The sequence below is a fragment of the Heloderma suspectum genome, chromosome 4, assembly GCF_057233095.1.
Source record: "Heloderma suspectum isolate Gila_16-S chromosome 4, 16-S_ref, whole genome shotgun sequence".
In the NCBI taxonomy this organism is placed as follows: Eukaryota; Metazoa; Chordata; class Lepidosauria; order Squamata; family Helodermatidae; genus Heloderma; species Heloderma suspectum.
The window spans coordinates 266,385,956-266,399,642 of record NC_139461.1 but is presented as its reverse complement, the minus strand read 5'-3'; the positions used below and the strand labels follow the sequence as shown (position 1 = coordinate 266,399,642).

At 41.9% G+C, this 13,687-nt stretch overlaps 1 protein-coding gene across 2 annotated transcripts in view; it reads right to left on the bottom strand.

The window, feature by feature from the left end:
- Positions 1-13,407, bottom strand: part of MMP24 (matrix metallopeptidase 24) — a 56,250-nt gene extending 42,843 nt beyond the window's left edge. The window contains exons 1-2 of one of the 2 annotated variants that reach the window (XM_084853702.1): positions 13,230-13,407; positions 52-200 (exon numbers count right to left, since the gene is read on the bottom strand). In XM_084853702.1, coding sequence (XP_084709828.1) covers positions 52-200; positions 13,230-13,352 — 272 coding nt within the window. In that variant the 5' untranslated portion in view covers positions 13,353-13,407. Of the gene's footprint in view, positions 1-51; positions 201-13,196 lie in introns of both variants that reach the window. The other variant, XM_084853700.1, reaches the window with a different exon arrangement.
- Between the last annotated feature and the right edge of the window lie 280 nt (positions 13,408-13,687).

The window sequence follows — 13,687 nt, the reverse complement described above, 5'->3', positions numbered from 1 at the left end:
TATGTGTGAACCAGGTCAATGCTTTCAAGTATTTGCAAAAGTAACTCTTACTCAATAGTGGTCTGGTCCAACACTCCTGTTACTGGGATGCCATAAAACTGCTGCATAGTGGTGACTGCAGACTGCATAACTTTTCCTGAGTGCAGAGCAGACATTCGTGTGTCAGAAGGAAGCAGATAACCATAGGTTTTTAACCAGCTCTGAAAAATAAGATAAAACAAACCAAACTTACAACATGATTTGACAGTATGTAAGAATTTATTTATTTATTACATTTTGATACCGCCCAGTAGCCAAAGCTGTTTGGGTGGGTCATAACAATTAAAAAACCATAACATACAACATGATAAAAAATATAAAAGTCTAAAAGTCTAAAATTACAGTATAAAAGTTTAAAACTACCAAAATAAAACCTAGCAGCAGTGCAGAGATTTAAAATACAGTAACAGATTTAAAACAATAGAAACTGAGAGACTAAAATGCCTGGGAAAATGAGGTCTTCACCTGGGGCTGAAAAGAGCAGAACGTAGGTGCCAGGCAAGCCTCCCTAGGAAGTTCATTCCACAACTAGGGTACCACAACAGAAATGGCCCTCTTCTTAGCAGCCACCTACCTCACTTCTTTTGGTAGGGGTTCTCAGAGAAGCGCTGCTGAAGATGATCTTAGGGTCTGGGCAGGTATATATAGGAGAAAATGATCCTTCAGTTAACCTGGCCCCAAGCCATTTAGGGCTTTGAATGTTAATACCAGCACTTTGAATCGAGCCCAGAAACAGACTGGCACCCAGTGCTGATAGAAAAATACTGGCGTAATATGATCACATTGGCCAGTCCCTGTTAACAGTCTCATTGCCCTGTTTTGGACCAGCTGAAATTTCCAGACCATTTTCAAATGCAGAACGCATTGCAGTAATCCAAACAAGAGTTACCAGAGTACAGATAACTGTTGTTGCTGTTGTTCAGTCGTTCATGGACCATAGCACGCCAGGCCTTCCTGTCCTGCGCTCTCTCCCTGAGCGTGCTCAAGTCCATATTCATTGCATCGGTGATGCTGTCTAGCCATCTCATCCTCTGCCGTCCCCTTCTCCTTTTGCCTTCAGTCTTTCCCAGCATCAGGGTCTTTTCCAGAGAGTTTTCTCTTCGCATTAGGTGGCCAAAATATTTGAGCTTCAGCTTCAGTATCTGTCCTTCCAATGAGCACTCAGGGTTGATTTCCTTTAGGAACAGATAACTGTAGCTAGGCTATAAGGATGTAGTTGGTATATCAACCTAAGCTGATAAAAGGTGCTCTGTGCTACTGAGTCTACCTGTGCCTCTAGTGACAATGCTGGATCAAAGAGCACACCCAAATTACGAACCTGATCCTTTAGGGAGAATTCAACCCCTTCCAGAACAGGTTTAAAATCACTTAGCCAGGCAGATGAACTAGTCATTAGCAGTACCTCTGTCTTATCTGGATTGAGTTTCAGTTTATTTGTCCTCATCCAGTCCATTATGGTACTTAGGCACTGATTCAGAACAGCCACTGCCTTACCCGAATTTGATGAAAAGGAGACATAGAGCTGGGTGTCATCCACATATTGATGACACCTCATCCCACACCTCTGGTTAGCTTCCCCCAGTGGCTTCATGTAGATTTTGAACACCACGGGGGATAGAATAGAGCCCTATGGAGCCCCATAACATAGCTGCCGAGGCACAGAGCAATAATCCCCCTGCACCACCTTCTGGAATCAGCCATCCAAGTAGGAGCGGAACCATTGCAATGCAGTGCCTCCAACTCCCAGTTCAGAAGGTACTACGGTCAATGGTCCTGAAAGCCACCAAGAGAATCAACAGTCCCATTCCCCCCGTCCCTCTGCCATCAAAGGTCATCCCACAGGGTGACCAAGGCAGTTTCCATTCCAAAACCAGGGCTGAAGCCCAATTTAAATAGGATAATAAAATAGGTCAGGATAATCAGTTTCCTTCAAGAGTGCCAAGGAAGAGGATGTTTCTACTGGCTTATAAACATCATCCGGGTCCAGGTTAGACATTTTCAGGAGCAGCTAATTACCACCCCCCCTCTCAAGGAGGAATTTACAACCTCCTGTTCTCCTGTTAGGTTTGTTCTTTAAAGAATGATATACATTGTTAGTTTAAAGGTAAATTCTGAGCTAATGCAGCTTCATTTTTTGTGCTCGTTAGTTTTACTTGATTTGTCTGAATACATGGTATAACAATCAAAGTACAATATGAGCAAAACCTGATTGCAACAAACAGTGTTGACCTGCTAGCTCCCCAAAGGCGGTTGAATTACCCTCTGCGTGCAAATTTAGATCTTTTGTCTGCACACAGATCATTAATGTCCAGATCTCAATTTCAGCTGACGTGCTTATTTTTAAGTATATGCCAAATAGTTTGTGAAAAAGGTTTGCCTCACACAAAGGTTTATCACATTTTGTGATAGCACAAATGTTTCATGCATTTGATCTCTGGCACCTGAAATGTATAAACCCACTTAGGACAGCATTCCGCATGTATTACTAGAAGTGCTGCAGGCACCTGGGGTTCCATCAGGCCTACTGATACCTCCCTCATGTGCGGATACTGCCAGTATGGCTACACAGGACCAGCACTCAGTTTTCTGTTCGTATACAGAACTTTACAAGGAATTTGTAAGTGTAATGTTATAGCTACTAGGTAAATAGCTCAGATTAAAAATGGAAATTAGATTGCAACAAGAATTAGATCTGCCTCGAGCGCAAGTAATAAAGCAACCTTAACTGGTGTTGCTACCTACGTATCCCATAACAGGCTTCACCAGCATAATGCACACGGAGGTTGCAAATTCTGATGGCAAGGTGTTTGCAGACCTGTCAAGTATTGAGCAGAGATCACAAGATAAATAAATTCAACATATTTTCAACAGTAGTAAAGTCACAGGCAATGGATTTCACCCATATAATTTTGTGCAATGGATTTCACCCATATAACTTTTTATTTTTTATTTTTAGAACATGTTTCAAACAACACTAAGGCTGCAGCTCTATACAAACTTCCCTGGGAGTGAGCCCCACTGAACATAGTGGTACTTACGTCTGAGTAGACATGGATAGGATTGCACTGTAAATAACTCAGTTGTAGTGCAGGCTAAAAACAACAGCTGCTACTGAAAGCATATTACATAGAGTTCAAAGCTGACAAGATCAATTGGTGCATATACGGTAACTTCATAAAAGATCTCTCAGATACAGTCCAGTTAAAAAGAGCTGGATACATATAGGCATTACTACACTGTAACAATCTAGAATAAAAATTAAATATGGGGGATACATGATTTCAATGGGTCTCACTGGTCATCTGCAATATATTATATTTGCTGTTTCTGATGACAAATATTTAAAGACAGTTTAGCATAACATAATCTACAGCTGAAATCCCTCATATGGGCAGCAAGAGGTCCCTTTTCCATCCATTCAGTTTAGAACTTAATCAGACCTCCCAGAAATATTGAGTCATCCTCCCTGCACAGAGCTGAAAACATTATCTCTTCCCACAAGGCACTTCATCACTTTCTCAAACTCTGGCAAACCATTGCAGAATAATAATATTCAAAACTATTACACATTTAAGCTAGAAAGGGGACTACTGAGGATGATTAGACATTTCAAAAGAAAACTTGGAAAGATGCTTTCATCAGTCTTCAGATTAACATGTAGTGTACTCTAGAGCAGTGCAGCCAAATCAAATTAAGGGTGCTTCCAGATTAGGCTTTTACTGTGCAATTGCACCACCTCATTCACAAAAAATTATGGGGGCTCCAGCTGATGTCATCTTCAATTTGTAGCCCTCTTGTCTCTTCTCAATGCTTCTTCCATCTTTTTTCTTTCCAGAACAATCTATTAAAGAAGAAAAGACAGAATAGCTGCACAATATCTTTTGACTGTTAGTGCTAGGAGCCCTCTGTCTGGAAGCATCCTAGGTGTGTTTGACAGAAAACGTTCACAGTCACCCTTTGGGACACAAGACAGAAAGTAGCGGTCCCTTCCAACTTCAGAATTTGAGATATGGCATTCAGAACCTAACAGTGCATTTTTTACAGCATTCCCTGAACCTTAGGCAAATGTTTGTCATTCACAAAAGGCCTATTTCATTCCTGGATTCCTACAGTGGCGGTGTTAAAACAAAACAAGCTTACCAGCATATTTTTAACTAAATATCTTAAGCTTGTGTTTTTTCATGATTTACACAATTTTTCTTCTTGATGATATAAGAAAACCCCATTTATGAGTTTTAATTTCCAGATAGAAGGTATTTGCACATCCAAAGCTTGACACCACAAGCACAAAGCAATTTTTCTTCTAGACACTTTAATGTGATACGCTTCTCAGAACAGGGAAATTAAAATATTCAGATGCATCCGTTTCTATCACTGATATTGTTGAAACCGAGTAGGAGAATGTATTCAAATGAAATGTGAAATATGGAAATCGAGAAATATGGAATGTTATGTATCCCTATGGAAGAAGGTGGCCAAAAAATAAACTTGTGTGTGTGTGTGTGTGTGTGTGTGTGTGGAATCTTAGGGTGCTTCTAGATGAGGTTTTTATGATGTAATTGCCCTGCCCTATTCACAGAATTTTACAGGGGGTCCAGATGACATTGGCCCCATCTACACGGCACTGCTTTCACCCCCCACCCCTCGTAACTGCGCAACATTGCAACTTCGAATTAGGTTCTGGTAGTATACACTCATGATTTACTGCGCCCTCCCCTAACAGACTCCGCCGTGTCCTTTTTTTTGCCATTATACTTTGATTCATAGCTGCGCAGTCCCGTGAGCGAGGGGGTGTGACACCGCAGTGTCTGTTTTTTATTTTATGAGTTCGGTTGTGTCTTTCCATCCCTCCTTAGGTAAAAAGTGGGTGTTCTGTGTCCCTTCATTTCCACGCCATCTGTTTGTCAGCTCCCGAGCCTGAGACTCTCGCGATGGTTCACGTGAGTGATACATGCCTACCCATCGCTCCGAAATGGTGGCGGGAGCTAAATTGGTCCTCCCCCAAGACCCCCCTGGCCCTTGGGCACAGAGTCCAAAACAACCATTGTCCAAAACAACCATGAAGCTGCAAAAATGTGCAAAAGTGTGATTAAATACATGAAAATGCCTCTGTGCCTCTGTAACTGCACAGCTACGAAGGGACAGGGGGAGTAAAGGGGCATCACAGAGTGACACAAGCACTATGCACGCCTAACAACACGCCCACCGTAAATAGTGAAGTCGGTTTGGGGAAGCGACAGACGGCTCACAACCGCAGGAAACCTGCAGCGAATGAAAAACATCGCAGCAAAACACCTCTTTGGAAATCCTCATTTTCTGGGAGAAAACCATGGATGGTTGCAAAGTGGCGACTACATCACCTATCCAGAGGGACCTCGACTTGCAGCTGCCCCGGAGTAAAAGGCTCGTGTAGATGGGGCCATCATCTTTCATTTGTAATCTTCTCACATTTTCTTACCACTTCTTCAGTTCTTTTTCTTTCCACAAAAACATCTTTTAAGGAGGAGAAGACAGAAGTTGCACAATGTCTTTTGACTGGTAGGACCAGGAGCTCTCCATCTAGAAACATCCTTATTTTTTAAAATAGTTCTAGTTTCAATTTCCAGACAATGAAGTTTTAATGCCTTTGTCAGCTATATTAAATAATTTTCAGTTACTTCCACACATAACTGAATGGAGAGGACAAGAACTCACTTAACTGCCTGTTGGATAAAAAAGGGGGGAAGGGGGACAGCTGACATTGTTTTTCTCAGACCTTTGATCAGTCTTGAACTCCATAAATAATGTTTAATATCTGTAGTATTCTGTTTAAAGCTGAAGATATTAGGAGCGGCCTTTATTCCAGGAATATTAGTATCATCATCATCATCATCATCCTATGTTCTTTTCCATATTCAGTAGCTGTTTCACTACTGTCAGCTGTTTGGGGTCAGTATTATTACTCTCAACAGATCAAGCTTGATGGGGAAGGCAAGGTGAGTTCCACACTTTTTCCCCAGCTTGAGCTGGGGGCTGGCCATGCTTGACAAGACTTCATTTACCACTGCCAATTATTTTGCACATGGAGTACGATGAAAATTGGCTTTCAAAGGGAGTGTGTGTGTGGGGGGGAGAGTTGTAGCATCATCAGTGTATATGGTGTTGAACCAAAGAGAAAAAACAAATCTGAAGCTTGACACTGGGGAGAGAGCAAAGGGAAAGAAGGGATAGGAGAGGCAAGGATAACACGGGACAAATGTGAACAAATGCAGTACTGCAGTGGCTTATTTGCCTGCCTGATTGTTTTCCAAGATATAAGCTTATATCAAGAAGGATATCATATATATTCAGGTCATTAATACAGGAATTCAGTATCAAAATGAATGTTCTTATAGCACAGGGGCCAAATCAGACTCAACTGCAAAATCGGAACACTTGTTTACTGGAGTCTTTGCTGACCTGTCAAAAACATTGAAATTCCTGTATGTGCTTTAGATTAACATTATATAATACTATGATAGAAATTAGTCAGCCTAACAGTGTCCTAATTAATCATCTCTCTCTCTCTCTGATCACACACACACACACATACACTCAAGCCCATATGCACGGATGCAGATTATATTTCCTCAAGGTAAAGAAGGAACATAGTTTTGGTAACACCAAGTTTTAAATGCAAGTTGCTGAATAACATTGGACACTTTTTAGTAGATTCTTCAAAGAAAGCAGAATTCAAATTAATATGATCTAAATTGTTACTATGACAAATCTTCAAGTCAACAGAATTGAGGACACTGTTCAGTGTTTTTCAAGATGCATGAAGAACCACGACAAAAACAGCCCAGAATTGGCAAAGATCATTACAAGATAACCCAACATCTTGTAATTATGCAGCTGGCAGATTGATTCCTAAGGATCAAGAGATTATTTTAACATGATCATCACATCATTCCACAGCTAAAATTAGAAACTGTATGATAGTAAACATTAAGCATAAACTAACAATCTATACATGGGTGGTTACATTCTTCAATGTTTCAAGAGAGGAAGGATATTATATATTATTAATAAAGGCTGAGATCCAAAGAACCGCACAGACAGTTCCACATGTTGCTCAAATAGAAGCACAAGCCCCATGCCACACTGCAAACTGTTTCAAAGAGTGACAATTGTGAAAAGCAGTTGTGGTATGGGAAGGGGGTTTACTGTTTAGAAGGGAGGGAATTAAAATTCCATTAAGCATGACCAAGTTCTTAGGAGCATCTAAAATAATTATTTAGATCCTGGGCAATAGCAAACAACAAGAAGCAGCAATTATATAACATATTTCAATGTACTTCACAAATATTATATTAGTAACCTTTCAAGATCTTTGTAAGGTGTGCTAATATTATCACCATATTGCAGGTGGGTCTGAGAGAATAGAGGCTTGTGACTAAGGCCATCTAAAGAGTTTGGGGCAGAGATGAATTTGACTCAGGGTTTCCTAGTTCACAGCTCAGATGTAGATCAAAGTATTAAAATCATCATAACAAGCAGTTCCCAAGATAGTTTTTTAAGAAGCACTTCATTATGCTTCTAAACCTATATTGCTTAATGCTTTTTCCAATGTTTTTTGCCCCCAAATAACTTCCAGACACCAGCATTGACCAGCAGTTTGAACTGGGCATCCACTACTGGTTTACAACAATTTCAGTTTTATAGATATTAAAATAATGAAAATATAATGTAAGAAAATGTCAACTACGGGCCTCCAAACAATACCTGAAGGAAAGCTTCACTGAGTTCTAGACTGTATGCCTCAAATGACTAACACAACCCAATCCTAGTATTTCATCAGCAGACAATCCCTTTGGTTGGAATACATTGACTGCTGTGCCAACATAATGTCACAAAAGAGGATATTAAGCTGGCACTGCAGACAGGTATGTCAGTGCAAATAATCAGCCTGTCTACAAAACTCATCCTCACCTAAAATGGCATCATTTAAATTCCCATTTGGCTTGTGGGAAGGATTACAGGGCAGCTTTTTGTTGGACAAAGTCTTCCTGTTATTGTCACTCAAAAGACCTTCGGTTATATCTAATGTTAGTCTAACTTTTGTCCCATTCATTTCAATGGGTCTATTCGAAGTAGGACCAATATCAGATACAACCCTTAGCAGGGAGTGATAGGAAGAATATGTTTTTGTGTTTGAAAGAACACCACAAGCAACGAATACCTAGAAATGTAAAACCTATTACTTTAGAGTAACTGTTCACATAACTGCCCTAAGGGCCAAAGCAAAAACAAAGCTGCCCTTCAATGACTATATATATGCATATTAAATGTGTTCTCTGCCTTTTGGATTGTGTGCCTTTTTCAACATTTTGCATGAAAGTCAAAATATCAACTGAGGAATTAATAAGATTTATGCAAACAGTAGAATACTATTGTTCCTTGCAACTAGTCATCCACTTCAAACATGGGATGACTTCTCCTGGTACCTTATTCTGGAAGAAGATTGATTTCAAAAAAATCAGCAAGTCCCTGCTAGAGCAACTTCAAGGCTATCTGCCTATTGATGAAACTGCTCCATGCTACTTAATTTTATGCAATACATTCATTGCAACTTGTGTTCAAAGGCCAGTTGCTCCAGTCTACAAAGCTGTGCCTCCCTACTTAACAATACAAGGAAAAGCACCAAGAACTAATTGCAACTATTCCATCATTTCATGCATCTATACCGTAAGCTAATACAGGAACCTTAGGTGCTTCCACATAGAGGGCACCTTGCACTACTATACAAGGTGCTATCCCTGTCCAAGAAAGGCTGCAGCTGGTGAACCAGGTGAAGTTGGTAAAAGGTATTCTGCACCACTGAGCCACTCGAGCCTCCAGTTACAATGCTGGATCAAGGAGCACCCCCAATCTATGTACCTGTTCTTTCAGAGAAAGTGCAAACCTGCCCACAACAGGTTGAACACTAATCAATCATTACAGAGACTAAAAAAATTAAGCCATACCTAATAATCCAAAATTTGCAAATTTGCAAAAAAAGTCTTAATTTGGTATCCATTATACCCTCATTTGAAGCCCATCATTCAATATATATATATAAAATATTCTCTCTAACTAATTACATTCTTAGCCCCTCTCTATTGAAGGCTACTCATGACTGAAAAATGCAGTAGGGTTGGATCACATCAAGCCATTATTAACTAACTAATGAAGTTTCAACATTTAAATCAATGTGTATCAAAGTAGCCATTTTTAAATGGTTCTTATAACAAAAGCTTCCCTTTCCCCCCCATTCATCCTGATTCTTCCTACCATCCTGGTTATGTGGTTCTTCTGGAGAGTGCTCCCTAAAGTGCATTTGCTTCTAATATCTGTTGCCTGTGGGACTGATGTTTTTTGGTGTTTTACTTACAAGACTATGCTTCCTCCGCAACACAATAGAGGATGAAGCTATGGCTGATCATGTGTAGAACCTTGGCATAGAAAGGTTCAACGTGCTCACAAATTGGAAGAGATTTTAGTGCTCCGGAGACTACTATTCATCCATATATTGCTATATTCAAATAGTGTTCTAGTAAACATTTCTATAACATACTAGCAAATTACATCAGTTCATTTTCTAATATTTGAATTATAGTGATAATTATATTTGCTCCTAGAGTTGAAATGGCTAAAACGCAAAAGGTTCAGGGTTTGAACAAGGACATCATTCAGTTTTGTTTCAGCTAACTTAAGGAAAAATAGCATCTAGGAGAAGGTGCCTAGTTTTTCAGTGAAAAATATAAGTTACTCTATTGTTATGATCTCCTTTATGCTTATCATTTACGTATTTTCTTTCCACTTCATTTCTGATGTATTTTCTCCTCCCACCATATAAATCCACATACCATAAATGTGTATCTTTAGATTTGTGTGTGTATATTTATTGCACAATATCTAATTCTCAAGTTACTTGTAAAGACAGAAGTGGTTAATCTATTGTTCATTCACACTGGCAATTTAATAATGCTCCATTCTGTTTGCAACTGAAGCAGAATCTCCCCTCAATAACTGAAACATACGAGCATAAGAAAGCCATGCTGGATCAGACTGAGAGTCCATCTAGTCCCGCGTTGTATTCACACAGCGACCAATCAGCTGCCCACAGGAAACCCACAAGCAGGACATGTGTGCAACAGCACAATTAAAACGAACCAAAAATGAGAGGCAATCCTGCATCCAGTTGCTCAGGTATAACCCTCATCAAAATCAAGGATACTTATTCATGCATAATTAATAGCAGGATCCATGACTATCACACAGAACTATCACTGGGGGTGCATATTTGTTGTTGTTCAGTTGTTAAGTCGTGTCTGACTCTTTGTGACCCCATGGACCATAGCACGCCAGGCCTTCCTGTCCTCTGCTCTCTCCCAGAGTGTGTTCATATTCATTGCATCAGTGATGCTATCTAGCCATCTCATCCTCTGTCGTCCCCTTCTACTTTTGCCTTCAATCTTTCCCAGCATCAGGGTCTTTTCCAGTGACTTTTCTCTTTGCATTAGGTGGCCAAAATATTTGAGCTTCAGCTTCAGTATCTGTCCTTCCAATGAGCACTCAGGGTTGATTTCCTTTAGGATTGACTGATTTGACCTCCTTGCAGTCCAGGGGACTCGTAAGAGTCTTCTCCAGCACCACAGTTCGAAAGCATCAATTCTTCGGCGCTCAGCCTTCCTTATAGTCCAGCTCTCACAGCGATACGTTACTACTGGGAAAACCATAGCTTTGATTATGCAGACCTTTGTTGGCAAGGTGATGTCTCTGCTTCTTACTATGCTGTCTAGGTTTGCCATAGCTTTCCTCCCAAGGAGCAAGCGTCTTTTAATTTCATGGCTACAGTCACCATCTGCGGTGATCTTGGAGCCCAAGAAAATAAAATCTGTCACTGCTTCTATTTCTTCCCCTTCTATATGCCAGGAAGTGATGGGGCCAGATGCCATGATCTTAGTTTTTTTAATAATTCCTGTGTGTATGGAATCATACATCCCAATCCAGAGCAATTTAGGGTGCAATCCTATGTATATTTAGACAGAAAGAAGTCCTGCAGCTCTCAGCATTCCCCAGCCAGCCATGGTGGCTGGGGAATGCTGGGAATTGTAGGACTTTTTTCTGTCTAAATATGCATAGGATTGTGCCCTTAGTTGCACTTAAATTAGCCATGCTCAATTTAAGATGGGGCAGGTCGCACTATTTATTTCAATGGGACAGAAATGTGACTAACTTTCTCTAGACTGGGGCCACAGAAGTGAAGGTAATTAATTTAATCCCCTTAATAACAGGCTTAATTTAACCCCCCCCCACACACACACATCAAATGTCCAGTTCTATGGTTAATTCTATAGTCAGAACAAAGTAACTTCTTTTTTTCACTGAACTTGACTTAGCCATAGCATGCATGCATAATGGTGTGTCTTTTGATGAGTTAGTACACAATAATGCTGGGATCCAAAGAGCTACTTTAGGCATGCCCATTGGCATTTGGGGGATGTGCACCCATTGGGATTTTTAAACTTTCTTTTCCATCATTCCCCCTGTCCCCCAATCACAACCTGCTTTGGAGTCTCCTCAGTTACAAAAGGGGTTTACCATGTGATAATAAAGGGATGTTTGAGCAACACGAGTTACAAGACCCTTGGTTATGGCGCCAACAGCTGTTAGTAAGGAGTCAATGTTCTGAAACAGACTGGCCATGCATCAAGAGTTTTATGCACAGGTTAGCTGCCCAGCTTCACTGCTCTGTGAAGGTTTTACATTTGCAGAGTTAACTCTATGGCATACTTGGAGAACCAAGGAAAGAGTGGTAGCGGTAGGATTCAGGAAGGAGGCTGTCCTTATCTGCTCCCCATACTCAGGGACCCATTTCAATGTCATCGTCCATACAAATAAAATTGCTCACCTCTTTTAATTGAGCAGCCTTTTTGTACTGCCCTGAATGCTAAAAAATTGTGCTACTAACAATGCATATCTTCACGTCATTCAAAAGTTGCATCCGTATTATTTTCATGGTGGTTTTTATTAAAATTTGTGTTATTAACAATCCATATCTTCAAGTCATTCAAAAGTTGCATCTGCTATTATTTTAATTATGATTTTTGTTTATTAAAGGTGTTACCATTACATATCTTCAAGTCATAAAAAGTTGCATCTGGTAACACTTTCATCATGCCTTTTGTTTATTAAAACTGTTACCTCTGAGAGATGTCTCACACAATACCATAAAAGTGTGTAAAAAGAACCATTAAGGAGTATGATTACAGACTACTATCAAGAACACCACAAACAATTCTCACCGAGCACAACAATTAAAATTCTTCCTTTTTCTGTGTGTGCACTGCTTGCCATAAAGGCAACATATACCCCGTTCCATGATGTACACACACACGGATATATTAGCAGATCATTCCAAAGAAAACTCTAAACACAGCCTTAGGGATATAAAGGAAATAATCTTTTCAAGCCCCCCCAGCAGAGGATGGCTCAACTGTCGGGACCGAAAAGGGAATGATGTGCTCATATCCATTCGATCAGGGCATCCTAATTCACCTTTTCGATTCCCCTCAAACAACCAGGCTGTGACATTCCCCCTGACCCCCAGAATCGCTACCACTTATTCCCTGCAGGCAGATAGTAACTCAGCTCTGTTCTGCTTCTGGGAGGGCGAAGACCCCAAGCCAGCCAGCCTGCATCCATCCAGGCTGGCGATACCCAAACAAATCTTCCACATCCTTGTCTCCCCTTCCCCTCCTAGGGATACCTACTCCTTCCTCCAAGGGAGAGGGGTGGGGTGGGAGAAACACCACCAACAAGGCACGGGGGACGCCACGACCTGCCCCACCTTAATTTAATTTAAGATAACGCCACGTCGGGGCGGGGGGGTGTCCACCTCAACCAGCTCGCCCTGCCAACCAGACAGGGGAAGGCTAATTGGTGTGGCCCCCTCTCCCATCATTAGCGGTGACTCAACCTGCCCTCCCTTCGGCCGGGCCACCCAGCGGGCTCGTGGGCAGTTTGCGCGACCAGGCTGAGAGCGCCGGGGGCGGGAGTGGGGGCGACGCCCGGCCAGGCTTTGCCCCCCGAGGATGGGAAGCGGCGCTCCGGGCGGCCCTCCGCGCCGCTTACTTGTCCCTCACAGCACCCACCCAGGCTGGCGGCTCGCCGCTCCCCGTCCCTACCGGGCCGACGCTGGTGTCCCCAGAAGCGCAGAGCAGGGCGCTGAGGAGGGGCAGCAGGCGGCGGCACCCCCAGGCTGGAGCTCCGCAGCATCCCCGCTGCCTCCGCTCCATAGCGGGGCCCATCCCTGCACCTGCTCAGGCAGGGAGAGCAGGGCCTGGCCGACCGCGCATGCGCCTCGGCCGGAGGTGGGATGGGGATGCGATGCAATTCAACCCCTTTCAGTTCCTTGAGGTAATAACAAAAAACAAGACAGGCAAAAACCTTGGCCACCCTCTTTGTTTCCGCGTGGCTGGAAGGTTTTAGTTCTAGGTCTGCCCGAGGTTCCCGTTGGTTGAGGTACTAATGTTTGAACACGTGTGTGGCAAACACGGTTATTATAATAGAGCGTCGCTTAAGGGAGGGGATGAGAGAAGGATTTGGGTAATTGGGGTTCAACTACAACCCAAAAAAGACTGAG